Consider the following 14,968-nt stretch of genomic DNA (forward strand, 5'->3'; position numbering starts at 1 on the left):
TGTCTCAGGTCAGTCTTGTGTTTCGGGGTTCGTCCCCGGCGAGCCGCCGTCAGCTCCCATCATCCTCTCTGTTCAACACGCCGACCACATCACACTCAACTGACCCGATCCTCAGCACGCAAAGCTCAGCTTACTGACAGGGTGTGTGTGTGTGTGTGTGTGTGTGTGTGTGTGTGTGTGTGTGTGTGTGTGTCAGACAGATCCTCTTAGCAGGACTTAGAGCTGCTTCACCTGCAGCTCAGTGACCTGCTGCTCTCACCTGTCTGTCTCCTCACAGAAAGGAGAGGACAGGAGAGGCTGTTTACACAGAGCAGAGAGGAGAGGACAGGAGTATAAACTGTTTTTACTACATTCAGGACTCTTGGAAAAATGTTTATACATAGATTTACATTTTATTCCAATTCAAAAAAGAAAATTATCTGATAAATTCAATTTGTGTTTATTCTTATTTTCTGGTTTCTGTCATTCTGCACAAAAACTGAGTTGTTGTGATTGTGCTGATTCCACAGAGCTGCAGGACTTATAGATGATATAGATTTATATGTTGCAGGGAAACGCGAGGACACGGAGAGGAGGATGTAGAAAGAGGAAAAAACGCTCTGAAACAGCTCGTTGGGGTTCAGAGGGTTAATATTTCTGTTTGGGTGTGAAAATATCTAATTTCTTGACATTTTGTGGGTTTATTCTGTTTATTTATTAGAATAAAAAAGCTGAGAGAGCCTCCTGGTCTTTACTGCTCGAATGGAATAAATGTCTTTAATGTGAAGAAACACAAACTTTTACTCCTCAACAAAGGGAATAAAACTTTTCTTTGTGATATTGGTGTTTTTTATGGTCAGAATGAGAATATTTAGGAGCAGCTCAGGCTGTAAATACAGCAAACCTGTAAGAAATAAACAATAAATAAAATATGCAGTAAACATAAACAGTCTTTTACTGTTCTTTAACTGAGCGGAGCGACTGATGTAATATTACAGCTCTGTTTTTGTGTGTGTGTGTGAGGGGTGTGTGTGTGTCTCTATCAGCTGCAGTCAGATTCAGAGGAAACGGTTGCTGCCGTTTCATCAACATTCAAAGTAACTTTCATCATCCTGTCAGACTGAAGACCACACCCGCTTATCTGACAGGGAGGGTCTGTGTGTGTGTGTGTGTGTGTGTGTGTTTGTGTGTGTGTGTGTGTGTGTGTGTGTCTGTCACTATGAACAAAAATGAACTCATGAAAACAACAAGTTTGTTCTGGAATTTGCAGTAAATGTGTCAGCAAATATGAAACATGTTTTGGTGAGAAAAAAACTCAAAATATGTCAAATTTCAGAGTTTTGTCAGAGCTGCTGCTTTAGGACCCTGCAGAGGAGAAGGAGGAGAGGAGGAGGACAAACGGGAGATGGGAGAAGAGATAAAACAGAGAGAGACAGATGGACGCTGAGGAGACATGAAGAAAAAGGCTGCAGAAAGACAAAGTGACAGCTTCAGATCCAGAGACAGATAGAGAGAGGACAGACAGGAGGAGGAGGAGTCAGGAAGGGAGATAAAACACAGAGTCAGCAGAGCAGAGACGTCCAAACTGAGGAGGATCAGAGCAGGAGACCAGCGTCACTCGTCTGCAGCGTGAACGACTGAGAGACGAGAGCCGAGGAGGAGGTGGAAAAAGAGGAGGAGGAGAAACCAAACCACCCACAGAGAGAAACTTTCCTCACACACAGACGCTCTGTCTGTGTTTATGTTTGTGTTCTGACGACGGAAAACTGAACAGAAGCAACGAAGACGAAGCTCTGAACAGAAAACACTTTTCTCTGAATACAACCTGACAGAAGAGGAGCAGACTCACTGCAGTGCATCATGGGAACGTCTTAACGCCGCAGAGACCCCTGAAGACCTGAACCTCCGCCCTCTGGATCCAGCTCCACCGCTCCCAGCATGCTGGCCCGGCGGCCCCAGGGAAGGAGTACCGCGGGCGAGGCAGGACGGCTGCTGCTGCTGCCTCTACTTCTCCTGGGCATCATGCTGACCATGGCGGCGGCGGCGAGCGCTGAGGAGTTGGAGAGCGAGGAGAGCGAGGAGTTCCTGGAGGAGGAGGACGTCATCAGCACGGAGATCCTGGTAAGAAACGACAGCTGTGTAAACATGTTTATTCAACACTTAGAGCAACAAACAAACTGCTATAAAGAGCAATAAAGTCCGATCAGACAAGTGCCGATCAAGTCAATAAATTATCTTTATATTCATGTATTTCTGACTTAAAAAACAAGTCTCTAACATAAACATAGCAGCAACAAATATTCCATAAGTTGACAGACAGGAAATAAATCATCGACTGTTATGATAAGCGTTTATTTATTTTTTTGCTGTCATGAAGCTTCAGACGTCCTGTTTGTGTCCATCTTCATTTTTAAAACAGTGAAAAGTTGCATTTATCCAAAGTGACTTGTGCTGAGTCAGAAGGGACAAAAAAGTATTTAAACTTGGCCGAGGTGGAAAAGTTGTTCTGAGGAGGTAAGAAAATGATACAAAGGTGAATGATGAAGAAAAATAATTCAACATCCACTGAAGTTCCTGCTCCGCTGAGGAAAGACATGAAATAGCATCAGAACACTGAGGCACAGCCGTTGATATCAGCCACGACTCAGCGGATGGCCGAGTCGTCATACAAACCAGAGACTCGATGAATTCTCCCTGAGAGCAACAAGATCTCCAGCCACTTCACTGAGACACAGCAGAGCATTTCTAATATCAGGATACATAACAAAAGGTTCACTGTTGAAAATAAAAACTGCTTGGTTGAATTTATGCTACAAAAGCACTTCTATAAGGTTAGAGTTTCACAGGCTGCTGTTTATCTGATGGTCCATCTGGTTTCTGCTGCTGGGAACGCTCAAACCAACTGTGGTGACCAGAGAAGAACTCTGCTCCTGGAGGTATAATTACCAAAAAAGACGTAAAATTAAAAAAAGAAAGAAATTACCCCAGGAGAAATTAAATTTACCAAAAAAAAAAAACCCTGTAAAATTACAAAAAAATGATGTAAATTTCCACATAAACCAACTCTGTTGGACCAAAGAAGAACTCTGCTCCCGGACGAAAAATTACCCAAAGAAATGTAAAATTACCAAAAAAGACATGAAATTACTAAAAAAAATTTAAATTTCCAAAAAGAAATGTACAATTTAAAAAAAGATATAAAACAACCAAAAAACAATGTAAAATTACCAAAAAATACATGAAATGTACAAAAACAATGTAAAATTAACAAAAATACCCATTAAAATTACAAAAAAAACCCTGGTAAAATTACAAAAAAAAAAACAGTACAATTACAAAAAAAGACATAAATTTCAACTCAAACCAACAAGAATGAACTGAAGGAGAGTTACAGAGGAGACTGACTCCCACAGTCAGATTGTTGTCTCCTGTCAGGAAGAATTAAACTCTACTCATTAATTATGAGTTTGATCTCTCAAATATACGTTGCTTTGGTCAAAAGCGTCTGCTGGCAGCTGGTTTCAGTGAACCAACAACCTGATAATCAGCAGAGGAAACAAGAATTCACTTTTTTTTTTTGCTGATTTAAAAAAAAAAGGGGGTTGAAATTAATGACTTCTTCTGTTCTGTTCTTCAGTTTCATGTCTCAGCAAACTGAATGGAACAAAACTAAACTAAATGCCACTCTTTAATCGCTTTTCTGACATTTTTTAAAATTAAACCTATAACGTAGAAAATAAGCAGCAGAATATTAAATCATGATTAAAATCAGTTAAACCCAACGGGCAGCTTTTTACTCTTCAACATTTTCCTCTTTGTGTCCTCGTGTTTTACTGCCATATATAAAATCTATATAATCTATGAGTCCTGCAGCTCTGTGCAATCAGCACAATCATCATTTAAAATCATTTATTCATCATTAATTTTCAAACTTTTTCTTTGTGGTATATTTGATGCTTCACTATAAAACTCTGACCTGGTCTCCAGGAGCCGATGTCCTCAGAGCTGTCCCGGGTGTCCCCCCTCAGCTCCTGGCTCATCTTCAGAAGGAACTCCAACAAGGGGGACAACCGGAGGACCAAAGGGTCCAGGAGAGCCTCCAAGGTCAGACTCAGCTCCACCTGAAACAGAATAAATGTGGTGAAACGAGCAGGAACCCTGAATTCACATCAACATCTTAGATATTAATCATGATCTTTAAAACCTGATCAGACTCATATTGACAGTTACTGTCACCAGTAAACCAGTCTGAAGCTATAAACCTCTCCCATCACTTGGCAGCACGGTCTCCCAGGACCTCCAGGACCTCCAGGCCCTCCCGGACCCCAGGGGCCCCCCGCCCCCCTCCTGCCCCATCAGCAGGACCTGATCCAGGAGCTGAAACTGAGAGGTGAGGACTCTGTTGTTGTTTCACTTAATGTACACTATTGTAGTGCTACTATTCGTGGGTTACGAACTTAACCACTGCTAGAAATAAATACACAGAGATGAGGATGCAGTACAGGTCCGGTCTTTTACTGGCGGGGGGATCACACAACTGCAGGCACAAACAGTCAATTACAGAACTGAGTAGTGGTGACAGTTCCCCTCTGCTTCCACTCTTTGTGCTAAGCTAGGCTAACAGTTTCCCTCTGCTTCCACTCTCTGTGCTACGCTAGGCTAACAATTTTATTCATAATATTCAGACGATTTTTTCGTGTTCAACACAAATATTTGAGTTCGGTAAAATTCCACAAAAAACGTTTGGACCCGATCATCTCCAGCTACTTAACGGATCAATCAGCGAATGAACGGATCGATCAGCGACTGAACGGATCCATCAGCGACTTAACGGATCGATCAGCGTCTGAACTGATCGATCAGCGCCTGAACGTATGCTGTGTGACGCCGGAGGAAATCTATTGATCGCCTGAAAGTAAATTGATGATTTCTATCAGCAGCTGAAGAGAAGAAACAAGTTCAGTTCAGTTTCACTCTCACATCATTTGTTCTGCTTCAATTTTTCACTTTCACTCAGTGTTTTCTGTATGTAGGTTATATAAACACTGTGTCTGTGTGTGTGTGTGTGTATGTGTGGAGGCAGCCTGTCTGAGACCTTAATAGGGGTAATTTTGTTGAGCGTGGATGTGACTTGGCTCAGCAGCAGGATTCCTGACATTCCTGCTGACTGATGGTGTGTCTTTGTTACTTTCTGTGTGTGTGTGTGTGTGTGTGTGCGTGCGTGCGTGCATGCATGTGTGTGTGTGTGTGTGTTTGCCTCCATCAGGTTGCTTTTTATGAGTGTTTTCATATTTAACTGTTGAACGTTAACACTTTATGAAATCTGCGTTGAGAGAAAAAATCACCAACACAGTGATGATGTTTCTGTTCAGACTGAATGACATATAAACATATAAACATATAAATATGTAAACGTATAAATATATAAACATATAAATATCTGTCTCCTGACGTCATAAGGCAGCGTGTCAACATATATTAACAGCCTCTGTATCACCTCTGCTGATGTTTACTATAATAATATTTAAAATAAATGAAACAAAAAGTCAAAAAGGAGTAAAAACAAGTTATATTTCATCCTTCCTGACTGCCAGAGGAGGTGCATAAGCACTCAATGACTTCGTCCTGTGCATGTACAGGTCTAGTAGTTCTCCCAATAAAGTCACCTGGGACCCCCTGATGACCCCGGATAGATTATATCTTCAGGTGTCATCAGAGGATCTGTTTCTTTGTTCTTCTCGCGTCACAGGTATACTACAGCTGTTGTGTCAGCATATGCTAAATACTTAACTGAAGCCACTATAGCGAAGCTAAGTAGTTAGCAGCTTACCGCTGGTATCCTTGACCAAACCGCAGTACGGACTGCTAGGCTGGTTGGGGTGGAGCAGTTACTGGGTGGTGTGTCGTCGCCAGATGAGCTGACCCCAGTCCAGACCTTGGACCAGACCCGCAGTCGGCCGAATCGTCAGGCCGAAGAGGCTGAAGGATTTTCCTCCAGGAAGGTGGCTCTAAGCTGGCTTCCAGGGTGGACCAGCTGATGGCAGAGCTTCATCAGATGAAGTCCATCTTTTTGGATCTCCAGACTGAAACTGTGGGTACGCCTACTCCTTCTGTGACCATGTCTGGCTCAGAGGATGACATCCTCTCCACGGCAGCCTCAGCCACTGTGTTCAGGGAATATGGCGAAAACACATGCACTCAGGTCTCCCATGCCTTGGGGGCAGGCGCCCATTCCTCGGCTCACAGCTCGGAGGAGGGATAGCAGGGTAGCTCCACTGGGGCTATCATTTGGACGGCCCTGGCCCACATACAGCTCGACATGCCACAAGCCCAGCTGCCTCCAGCAAGTGCTTTTTCAGGCTTGTCTTGACCCAGACTGCCTTTACAGTGCCTCCTTCAGAGGAATACGTAAGGGAGCTGCATGCATGCTAGAGGGACTCTGGTGCCCTCTCACATGCAACATCCGATGGCCGAACCCTGGCAGCCATGCAGGATGCAGCCAGGTTCGGTCTGGGTTGCATTGTCTCTCCCGATTAGGCCCTGAGGTTGGATGCCAGGTGTATGTCTCCCCAATGTCGCATCACAGACGGCCTTCTGTCTAAGGCCTATGATGCGGCAGCTCACATGGGTCGGATAGGTAACTCCATGTATCACCTTATGCTTGCTCTCTCAGCATCCCTGCAGGAGTCCACATTTGACTCTTCTATGGTGAATTAGTGATGCGTCCTTATGTCCAGGGAACTGGAACAGTTGATGTCCACACTGATTCAGACACGCCACCAGGTTTGGCTGGCCCAGTCGCCCCTCTCGGAGGCTTGTAGAAGAACCCTCTGCAGTGTCCCAATGGAGCCAGGGGAGTTGTTTGGATCGGCTGCTCTGGAGGCACTGGAGCAGACTGTCGAAGCCAGACAGACCAGACACCAGCTTTAGGATTACACAGAAGCGTGCCCTCCCCTGCTAGAGCTAGTGGATCTCCGGCTGCCCAACGGCACCGCACTCAGCCTCAGGTTCGCTTTGGTGGCCACCAGAGTCCCCTTTGCCCATTGCAGCAGCCTGTCCAACGCACAGCCCAGGACTTTCGGGTCCCTGAACGCAAGGCCCCAAGACAACCTCGGGTTCCTGAGGGCAGCCGGCAGGAACTGATGTGCCGGGGCCGGTCGTCGGCTGTTTTTCCCAGCGGCAGCTCAGCAATTGGGCTGCTTACATCTCGGACCCCTGGGTGGTATCCACCCTAACCCAGGGGTACAAACTGCAGTTTCGACGACGGCCCCCATCCGTTGGCCGGATAAAAATGACAATTATGAGCGACCCGGTCAAAACCCTGGCCCTAAACCAGGAGCTGTCTACCCTTCTAGCCAAGGGTGCCATCAAGCCAGTAGACCCCCTGTCACAGCCCAGGGGTACTTCTCAACATACTTTCTCATAGAAAAGAAGGATGGCGGACTTCGCCCCATTCTCTATCGAAGGGGACTCAACAGGTTCCTAAAGGTCGTCCCATTTCACATGCTCAGCACAGCAGAGGTACTGCCGGCGATTGCCATAGGGGAGTGGTTTACATCCATCGACCTGAAGGATGCATTCTTCCACATACCCATCAAACCCCATCACAGGCAGTGATTTGTGATTTGGTTTGCCTTCCAAGGCCACCATTTCCAATTCTGGGTGCTTCCCCTTGGCCTCTCACTATCCCTGCAGGTCTTCTCCCAGTGTGGCTGAAGCCCTTTCGCCAATGCAGTCGCAAGGCAGGAAAGTTCTCCCATACCTGGACATTTGGCTGGTGTGTGCTCTGTCCCAGTCACGGGCTGCTCAAGATATGCCTGGTCTCATGGTGAACTTCGAGAGGAGCTGCCTGGTCCCCTCCCAGAATTTCACCTTCCTGGGTGTGGCTCTGGACACTGTCACCTTGAGGGCCTGTCCATCGACATGACAGGTGCCTGACATCTCTCGCCTTCTCCCTCTCTTCCAGGTGGGCCAGCGCTGTTGACCCTCTTTTTGAAAGGCGCTCTAAGACTGCGTCCCCCACAGGCACCAAGAGCTCTGGGGTGGGACCTGCCCTTGATACTGGGTGCCCTTTGCTTGCCTCCCTTTGAGCCACTTGCACAGGCAGAACTGAAGTGGTCATCGGCAAAAAAACACCCTTCCTCCGCGCCATCACTTCAGCAAAGTGTGCTGGGAAGCTTCACGCCCTATTGATCTGTAGCTCATGTCTGAGGTGGAACTCTGATGGCACAGGGGTCACCTTATGGCCAAATATGGCATTCCTGCCTAAGGTCCTGACGAGCTCACATCTTAATCGGCCTATCTAGCTTGCAAGGTTTGTCCCACCTGAACTGTCACAGCAGCGCTCTTATTGGATCGTGGATGTCATAACTCATGCATATGAGGCAAGTGGTCACCCCCTGCTATCTGGGGTGAGGTTCCCCTCTGTCCGGGGCATCTCCACATCATGGACGGCTCTGAGAGGGGTGCCCCTGGAGACCATTTGTGCTGTGGCCTCATGGGCGTCGCCAAGCACCTTCACCAGAAAACACCGCCATCACCAACAGGTCGCCACTAAATCAATGAAACAGCTGTAAAGCGCTCTGAGAAACATTAGCGAACACGCTGCTGCTAACCATGAGCCACCACGGCGCACCGCTATGCTGGGAGAGGGAGCCGACACACTGCCATCACCAACAAGGTGATAAATAGACAAGAATACTCAGCCAGCCAAGAGGCTAACCTTTGTTTGGATGTATGAGGATCCGAAGGAAGGGTGCTCCAAATGCCAGTTCGAGCGGCCGCATGCCGCGTCCCGGAGGACGGCTTGCTTCTCGCTGCTCCGACCAAAACGGTTTGGTCACAAGGATACCAGCGGCGAGCTGCTAACTACTTAGCTTCGGCTGTAGTGGCTTCAGTTAGGTATTTAGCATTTGCTGGCACTACAGCTGTAGTATACCTGCGACGCGAGAAGAACATTTCCTCTGATGACACCAGAAGACATAACCCATCAGGGGGTCACCGATGACTTTGTTGGTATAACTACTCGACCTGTACATGCACAAGACGAAGTCATCCAGTGCTTATGCACCGCCTCTGGCGGTCATCCAGGATTCATAGAACCGTAGTTACAGACGTAACTTTCGCTGTGACATCATGAAACTCCATGGAGTCGACGTTGAATTGATGATGTGTTCAGGGATTGTCAGAGAGTTCAAACCCAGATGACAATGCCTGTTTTTAGTTTCGTTCTACCATAAACACTCTTCTCCTGGTTTCCTCTCCTCTCCTCCTCTCAGATGGAGGAGGAGTGTGTGTCCTGTGTGATCGTGCACCTCGTGTCTCCACTTCCTTTCTGAGTCGTCTCCTGCAGGTGGTGGTTGTTCCTCGCCGCAGCCTGCTGGAGCTGCAACCATTCAGCCAGGTACACACACACACACACACACACACACACACACACACACACACTGAGGTGAAGTGTGTGTTAGTGAGTGTTTGACCTTTGACCCTGCAGCCCTCCCCAGCGGAACGGAGCCTCCAGAGAGGTCAGAGCTTCAACAGCAGCGTGGGCCGCTACACGGTGCCAGTCTCCGGTTTCTACCAGCTGACCGCCAGCCTGCTGATCGGTGAGAGACGCCGCAAATATTATCAGACAAGAAATTATGGGATTTAAAAATGGTGTAGGGAATGTTTTTATTGACTCTTCGTTCAGAGTTTACTTTAGTTTGAAACTTCCAACGGTCCTTGAATGGATCTTCTGTTATATAAAATCTTTATTCTACATGTGTCATTTAAAATAAAGTGTCTGCACTAACCAGATCGGTCACGTGACAAATATTCACTAAAAATCTGTTTACACAGAGCAGAGAGGAGAGGACAGGAGAGGCTGTTTACATAGAGCAGAGAGGAGAGGACAGGAGAGGCTGTTTACACAGAGCAGAGGGGAGAGGACAGGAGAGGCTGTTTACATAGAGCAGAGAGGAGAGGACAGGAGAGGAAAGCAAATACGTCTGTATTCATAGTTTTGTTTCAACAATAAACGTGGCTTTTTAGTAATTTTTTTAAAGCAAACATACTTTTCAGAGAGGATGTAAATCAAAAACTCTAAAACCTGAACTGTCATACTGATCAGATCCTGTGTGTGTGTGTGTGTGTGTGTGTGTGTGTGTGTCAGAGTCAGGTGACAGGGTCCAGGTGAGACTCAGAGACAGCGTGCGAGCAGCGATCTGCATCGAGTCTCTCTGCCAGAGCAATCTGTGAGTAACTGATGACTCTCAGCTGAAGCTGATTCAGGCTCTAAAATTAAAATGATTCTATTATTATTATTAAGAAATTAAAACGATTCCAGAGAAACAATCTCAGAAATTTCCCTTCTGGAGACTTTAGTGTTCTTTAGTCATCTTCTTTAGAGTCCCATTAATCTGTCAGATGTGTGTTTGTGTGTATTAATGCAGTGTTTTCTGTCTTTGTGTGTGTGTTAGCTCTGTTGAGTCTGTGATGGGTGTGGCAGCTGCTGGAGGAACTTTCAGCATGTTACTGACAGGAACACTCTATCTACAGGTATACACACACACACACACACACACACACACACACACACACACACACACACACACACATCACATCATCATTAACCCTCTGAACCCAATGAGCTGTTTCAGAGCATTTTTTACATCCTCCTACATCCTCCTCTCTGTGTCCTCATGTTTCACTGCAACATATAAATCTATATCATCGATAAGTCCTGCAGCTAAATCATAACTCAATAACACAGTTAGAATGACAGAAACCAGAAAAAAAGTTGAATTTCTCTTTTAATTTTTTAAAAAATGTGATAAAATGTTATTCATATCTTAAGTATCCTGAATGTTATTCAACTCCACATATTAAAGTATTATCATGTTTCCAGCCTCTCCTGTCCTCTCATCTCTGCTCTGTGTAAACAGCCTCTCCTGTCCTCTCCTCTCTGCCCTGTGTAAACGGCCTCTCCTGACACATGTAGAATAAAGAGATTCTGACAAAAATATCAACATTTCCACAAATTTTGGTTACTTTTTATAATGGAGATTATTGTAACTGATGATCCGTTCAAGGATGGTCGGAAAGTTTCAGTATTTTTCTACGATAAATCCTGGATTTTATGCATTTAAAAAAAAAAAAGAAAAGATACTTTGGGGTTCGGAGGCTGACAAAGAGCCCGGTGTGTTTAGGGGCTCTGGGGGAACGTTTGGGTCAATATGTTGAAAACAGATGGATATAAACAGAAAAAATTATAACTTGTTTTTGCTTCATTTGTAATATTAAGATTTTAGTGGACATCACTAGCGGCTGACGTTGAGGTGCTGTTGTTGTTGTTTATGTGTTGTTGTTGTTGTGTGTGTGCAGGCTGGAGAGTATGTGTCGGTGTTTGTGGACAACGCCAGCGGCTCGGCCCTCAGCGTCCTGCAGGACTCTCTGTTCTCTGGGATCCTGCTGGGAGTCTGAAGATCTCGCCAGCGGAGGAGTGACATCTTCACCAGGGGCCTCATGTCTGAAAGAGTGCAAAGCTTACATACTGAAAGAAGGCGTACTCATCGTACCCATCTCACCTCCACATGTATCAAACTGTTCCTACACCAGGTTCTGGGCAACTTTCCTTGATACATCCCAATCAACTGAGCGTATATGCACGAGCCACCAGCCACGCCCTGGCTCCTCCTGAAAATGAATACGCAGATGACAAGCAAATGACTTTAAATAGCCTGCATGCCCGCTGATTATCGACAAAACAATGGCAAATCAACTTACTGCCACTGCGTGCGTGGTGGACGTGGTGATCTCGGAGGTGGAGGAAGGAAAAATTATCTTTTTGTTGCCTCAGGTCTGGGATGAGCAACAAGATGTCACTGTAGCTGTTAACGCAGCCGGATCAGAGACCTGCACCATGGCAGAAGTGTCCCTCAACACACGCTCCTTCAAAACTCCACTGTTATTCATATTTCAAGAGCTGTTAGAGCAGCCAGTGCATAATGTCTGCTAAAATAATTTTTACGCATCAGTTTATAAGCCACACTTAACTTGTTGTCCCAATTATACATCACATACAGGATCAAATATGCACTACTCCTGACTTATTCTGAAAGGATTTCCAACACACATTTTTCTCTGAGGAGAGGGATTTGTGCGTCATGGGTCGCTGTGCACCTGCAACGTTAACATGTTAAACCAAAGAGAAGCAATCGGTGATCGGGACTTTGACACAGTGATTAAAGCAGGTTATCTATGAAAAATGTATGTGCTCCATAATCAGAATCAGAAATACTTTATTGGTCCACGGAGGGAAATTCGGTATACATGTACAGTATCTCACAAAAGTGAGTACACCCCTGTCATTTCTGCAATGTTTTAATTATATCTTGTCATGGGACAACACTGAAGAAATGACACTTTGATACAATGTTAAGTAGTCACTGTAGAGCTTGGATAGCAAAGTAAATTTATTGTTACTTCAAAGTAACTCAAAATACAACAATGAATGTGTAAAATGCTGGCAACAAAAGTGAGTACACCCCCACTGTAAATGTCAAAATTGGACCCAAATGTCAATATTTTGTGTGGCCACCATTATTTTCCAGCACCGCCGTAACCCTTTTAGGCATGGAGTTCACCAGAGCTTCACAGGTCGCCGCTGGAATCCTCTTCCACTCTTCCATGATGACATCACGGAGCTGGTGGATGTTGGAGACCTTGCGCTCCTCCACCTGCCGTTTGAGGATGCCCCACAGATGTTCAATAGGGTTTAGGTCTGGGGACATGCTTGGCCAGTCCATCACCTTCACCCTCAGCTTCTTTAGGAAGGCAGTGGTCGTCTTGGAGGTGTGTTTGGGGTCGTTATCGTGTTGGAATACTGCTCCGCGGCCCAGTTTACGGAGGGAGGGGATCATGCTCTGCTTCAGTATTCCACAGTACATGTTGGCATTCATTGTTCCCTCAGTGAACTGTAGCTCCCCAGTGCCAGCAGCACTCATACAGCCCCAGACCATGACGCTACCACCACCATGCTTGACTGTAGGCAAGACACACTTGTCTTTGTACTCTTCACCTGGTTGCCGCCACACACGCTGGACACCATCTGAACCAAATATGTTTATCTTGGTTTCATCAGACCACAGGACATGGTTCCAGTAACCCATATCCTTAGTCTGCTTGTCGTCAGCAAACCTTTTGCGAGCTTCCTTGTGCATCTTTTTTAGAAGAGGCTTTTTCCTGGGGCGACAGCCATGCAGACCAATTGAATGCAGTGTGCGGCGTATGGTCTGAGCACTGACAGACTGACCCCCCACCCCTTCAACCTCTACAGCAATGCTGGCTGCACTCATACGCCTGTTCTCCAAAGCCAACCTCTGAATATGACGCTGAGCGCGCGCACTCAACTTCTTTGGTCGACCATGGCGAGGCCTGTTTTGAATGGAACTTGTCCTCTTAAACCGCTGTATGGTCTTAGCCACCGTGCTACAGCTCAGTTTCAGGGTGTTGGCAATCTTCTTATAGCCTAGGCCATCTTTATGTAGAGCAATAATTCTTTTTTTTAGATCCTCAGAGAGTTCTTTGCCATGAGGTGCCATGTTGAACTTCCTGTGACCAGTATGAGAGTGAAAATACCTAATTTAATACACCTGCTCCCCAATCACACCTGACACCTTGTTACACTAACTAGTCGCATTACACAGGGAGGAAAAATGCCTAATTGGTCCCAATTTTGGCTTAATTTTGAGATTTTCACTTGGGGTGTACTCACTTTTGTTGCCAGCATTTTACACATTCATTGTTGTATTTTTAGTTACTTTGAAGTAACAATAAATTTACTTTGCTATCCAAGCTCTACAGTGACTACTTAACATTGTATCAAAGTGTCATTTCTTCAGTGTTGTCCCATGACAAGATATAATTAAAACATTGCAGAAATGAGAGGGGTGTACTCACTTTTGTGAGATACTGTATGTAAAAATAGTAGAAATAGCAGAAAATATAGACTTAAGAAAATATACAATCTTAAAAAACATGCAGAATTCAAAATACTATTATTGCACAAGTAAGCAGCAGTACGCAGGTGAAATCTAAAATATGATAATAGATGAAAAAAAAGAAGCTATCCCCTCTTATTTAGAACAGGTTATTGATGGCGGTAAACGGTATTTTCCTCCATTGTCTGAAAGCTATAAACTGTAAACCCAATGCCAGTTGTTTGTTGTTTGAGTTTAGATATGAAACACGTTTTAAATGGAGCATAAAAGACTAGTTTCTGCCAAACAAAAGTTTGCGGTGCCACTGCACATTCTCATGGCACCTCGAAAGGTTGCGCAGCGGTCCGCACATTCTCACGGCATCTTCACTTTTCATACATGTGGCGTGTGGGGGAAGAACAGTGTACGCAATGTTTTTGTGCGTACTAAGCGTTGATACATGAGGCCCCAGGAGAGGTGTGACATAATCACAAGCGGAGCTCGACGTCAATAAAACGATGGTCTGAGAGCTGAACTCTCCAAGCCGGTCACTTCACTTGGAGTGCCACCTGGTGGACATTAGAGGAACCGGCTGGCTCGTCTCCTGTGAGAGAGGGACTTTATTTGTTATTTTCATATTTTACACCTTATTAAATCTTTACATTTAAGCAGTTTCATTGTAAAGAGTTGCCAGGTTCTATTTTTCTACAAGTTTTCCTTTTGTCAGAGTGACAAACCTTGTAGGCCATCAAAGCACAAAAAACACACACACAATCTGAAGCATTAATGGGAAAAAAATATTAATAATCATCAGCTGAAGTGTCCTATGACATCTAACTGAGACTGGGAGTTTCTAATGAACAGTATTCATCTGTACAGATAGATTTAATGTCTTGTTTTACTTTAATATTAATATTTATTCTCTGAATGTGATAAACAGGTTGTTAATATTCCTTCTAATAAAACCGTTGTACTCCATGTCAAGATTTGTTATTCAATGTTACACATGAATTTAACCTGAATAATAA

At 45.1% G+C, this 14,968-nt stretch overlaps 1 protein-coding gene across 1 annotated transcript; it reads left to right on the forward strand.

The window, feature by feature from the left end:
* The first annotated feature begins 1,496 nt into the window (after positions 1–1,496).
* On the forward strand, positions 1,497–12,290 carry si:ch1073-184j22.1 (erythroferrone). The gene is made up of 8 exons (XM_059343785.1): positions 1,497–2,100; positions 3,967–4,083; positions 4,261–4,369; positions 9,258–9,382; positions 9,473–9,584; positions 10,133–10,214; positions 10,440–10,518; positions 11,344–12,290. Exons 1-8 carry the CDS (start codon positions 1,918–1,920, stop codon positions 11,440–11,442), a joined length of 906 nt encoding a protein of 301 aa, XP_059199768.1. The 5' UTR covers positions 1,497–1,917; the 3' UTR covers positions 11,443–12,290.
* Positions 12,291–14,968: the final 2,678 nt, after the last annotated feature.

Source organism: Centropristis striata, chromosome 11, assembly GCF_030273125.1.
Source record: "Centropristis striata isolate RG_2023a ecotype Rhode Island chromosome 11, C.striata_1.0, whole genome shotgun sequence".
Classification (NCBI taxonomy): domain Eukaryota; kingdom Metazoa; phylum Chordata; class Actinopteri; order Perciformes; family Serranidae; genus Centropristis; species Centropristis striata.

Bases quoted from the DNA above. Each gene is read 5' to 3' on its own strand.
- si:ch1073-184j22.1 (XM_059343785.1), top strand. From the start codon at position 1,918: ATGCTGGCCCGGCGGCCCCAGGGAAGGAGTACCGCGGGCGAGGCAGGA. The intron at 4,370-9,257 runs GTGAGGACTCTG...TCCTCCTCTCAG, and splicing joins CCAGGAGCTGAAACTGAGAG to ATGGAGGAGGAGTGTGTGTC. The intron at 9,383-9,472 runs GTACACACACAC...TTGACCCTGCAG, and splicing joins AGCTGCAACCATTCAGCCAG to CCCTCCCCAGCGGAACGGAG.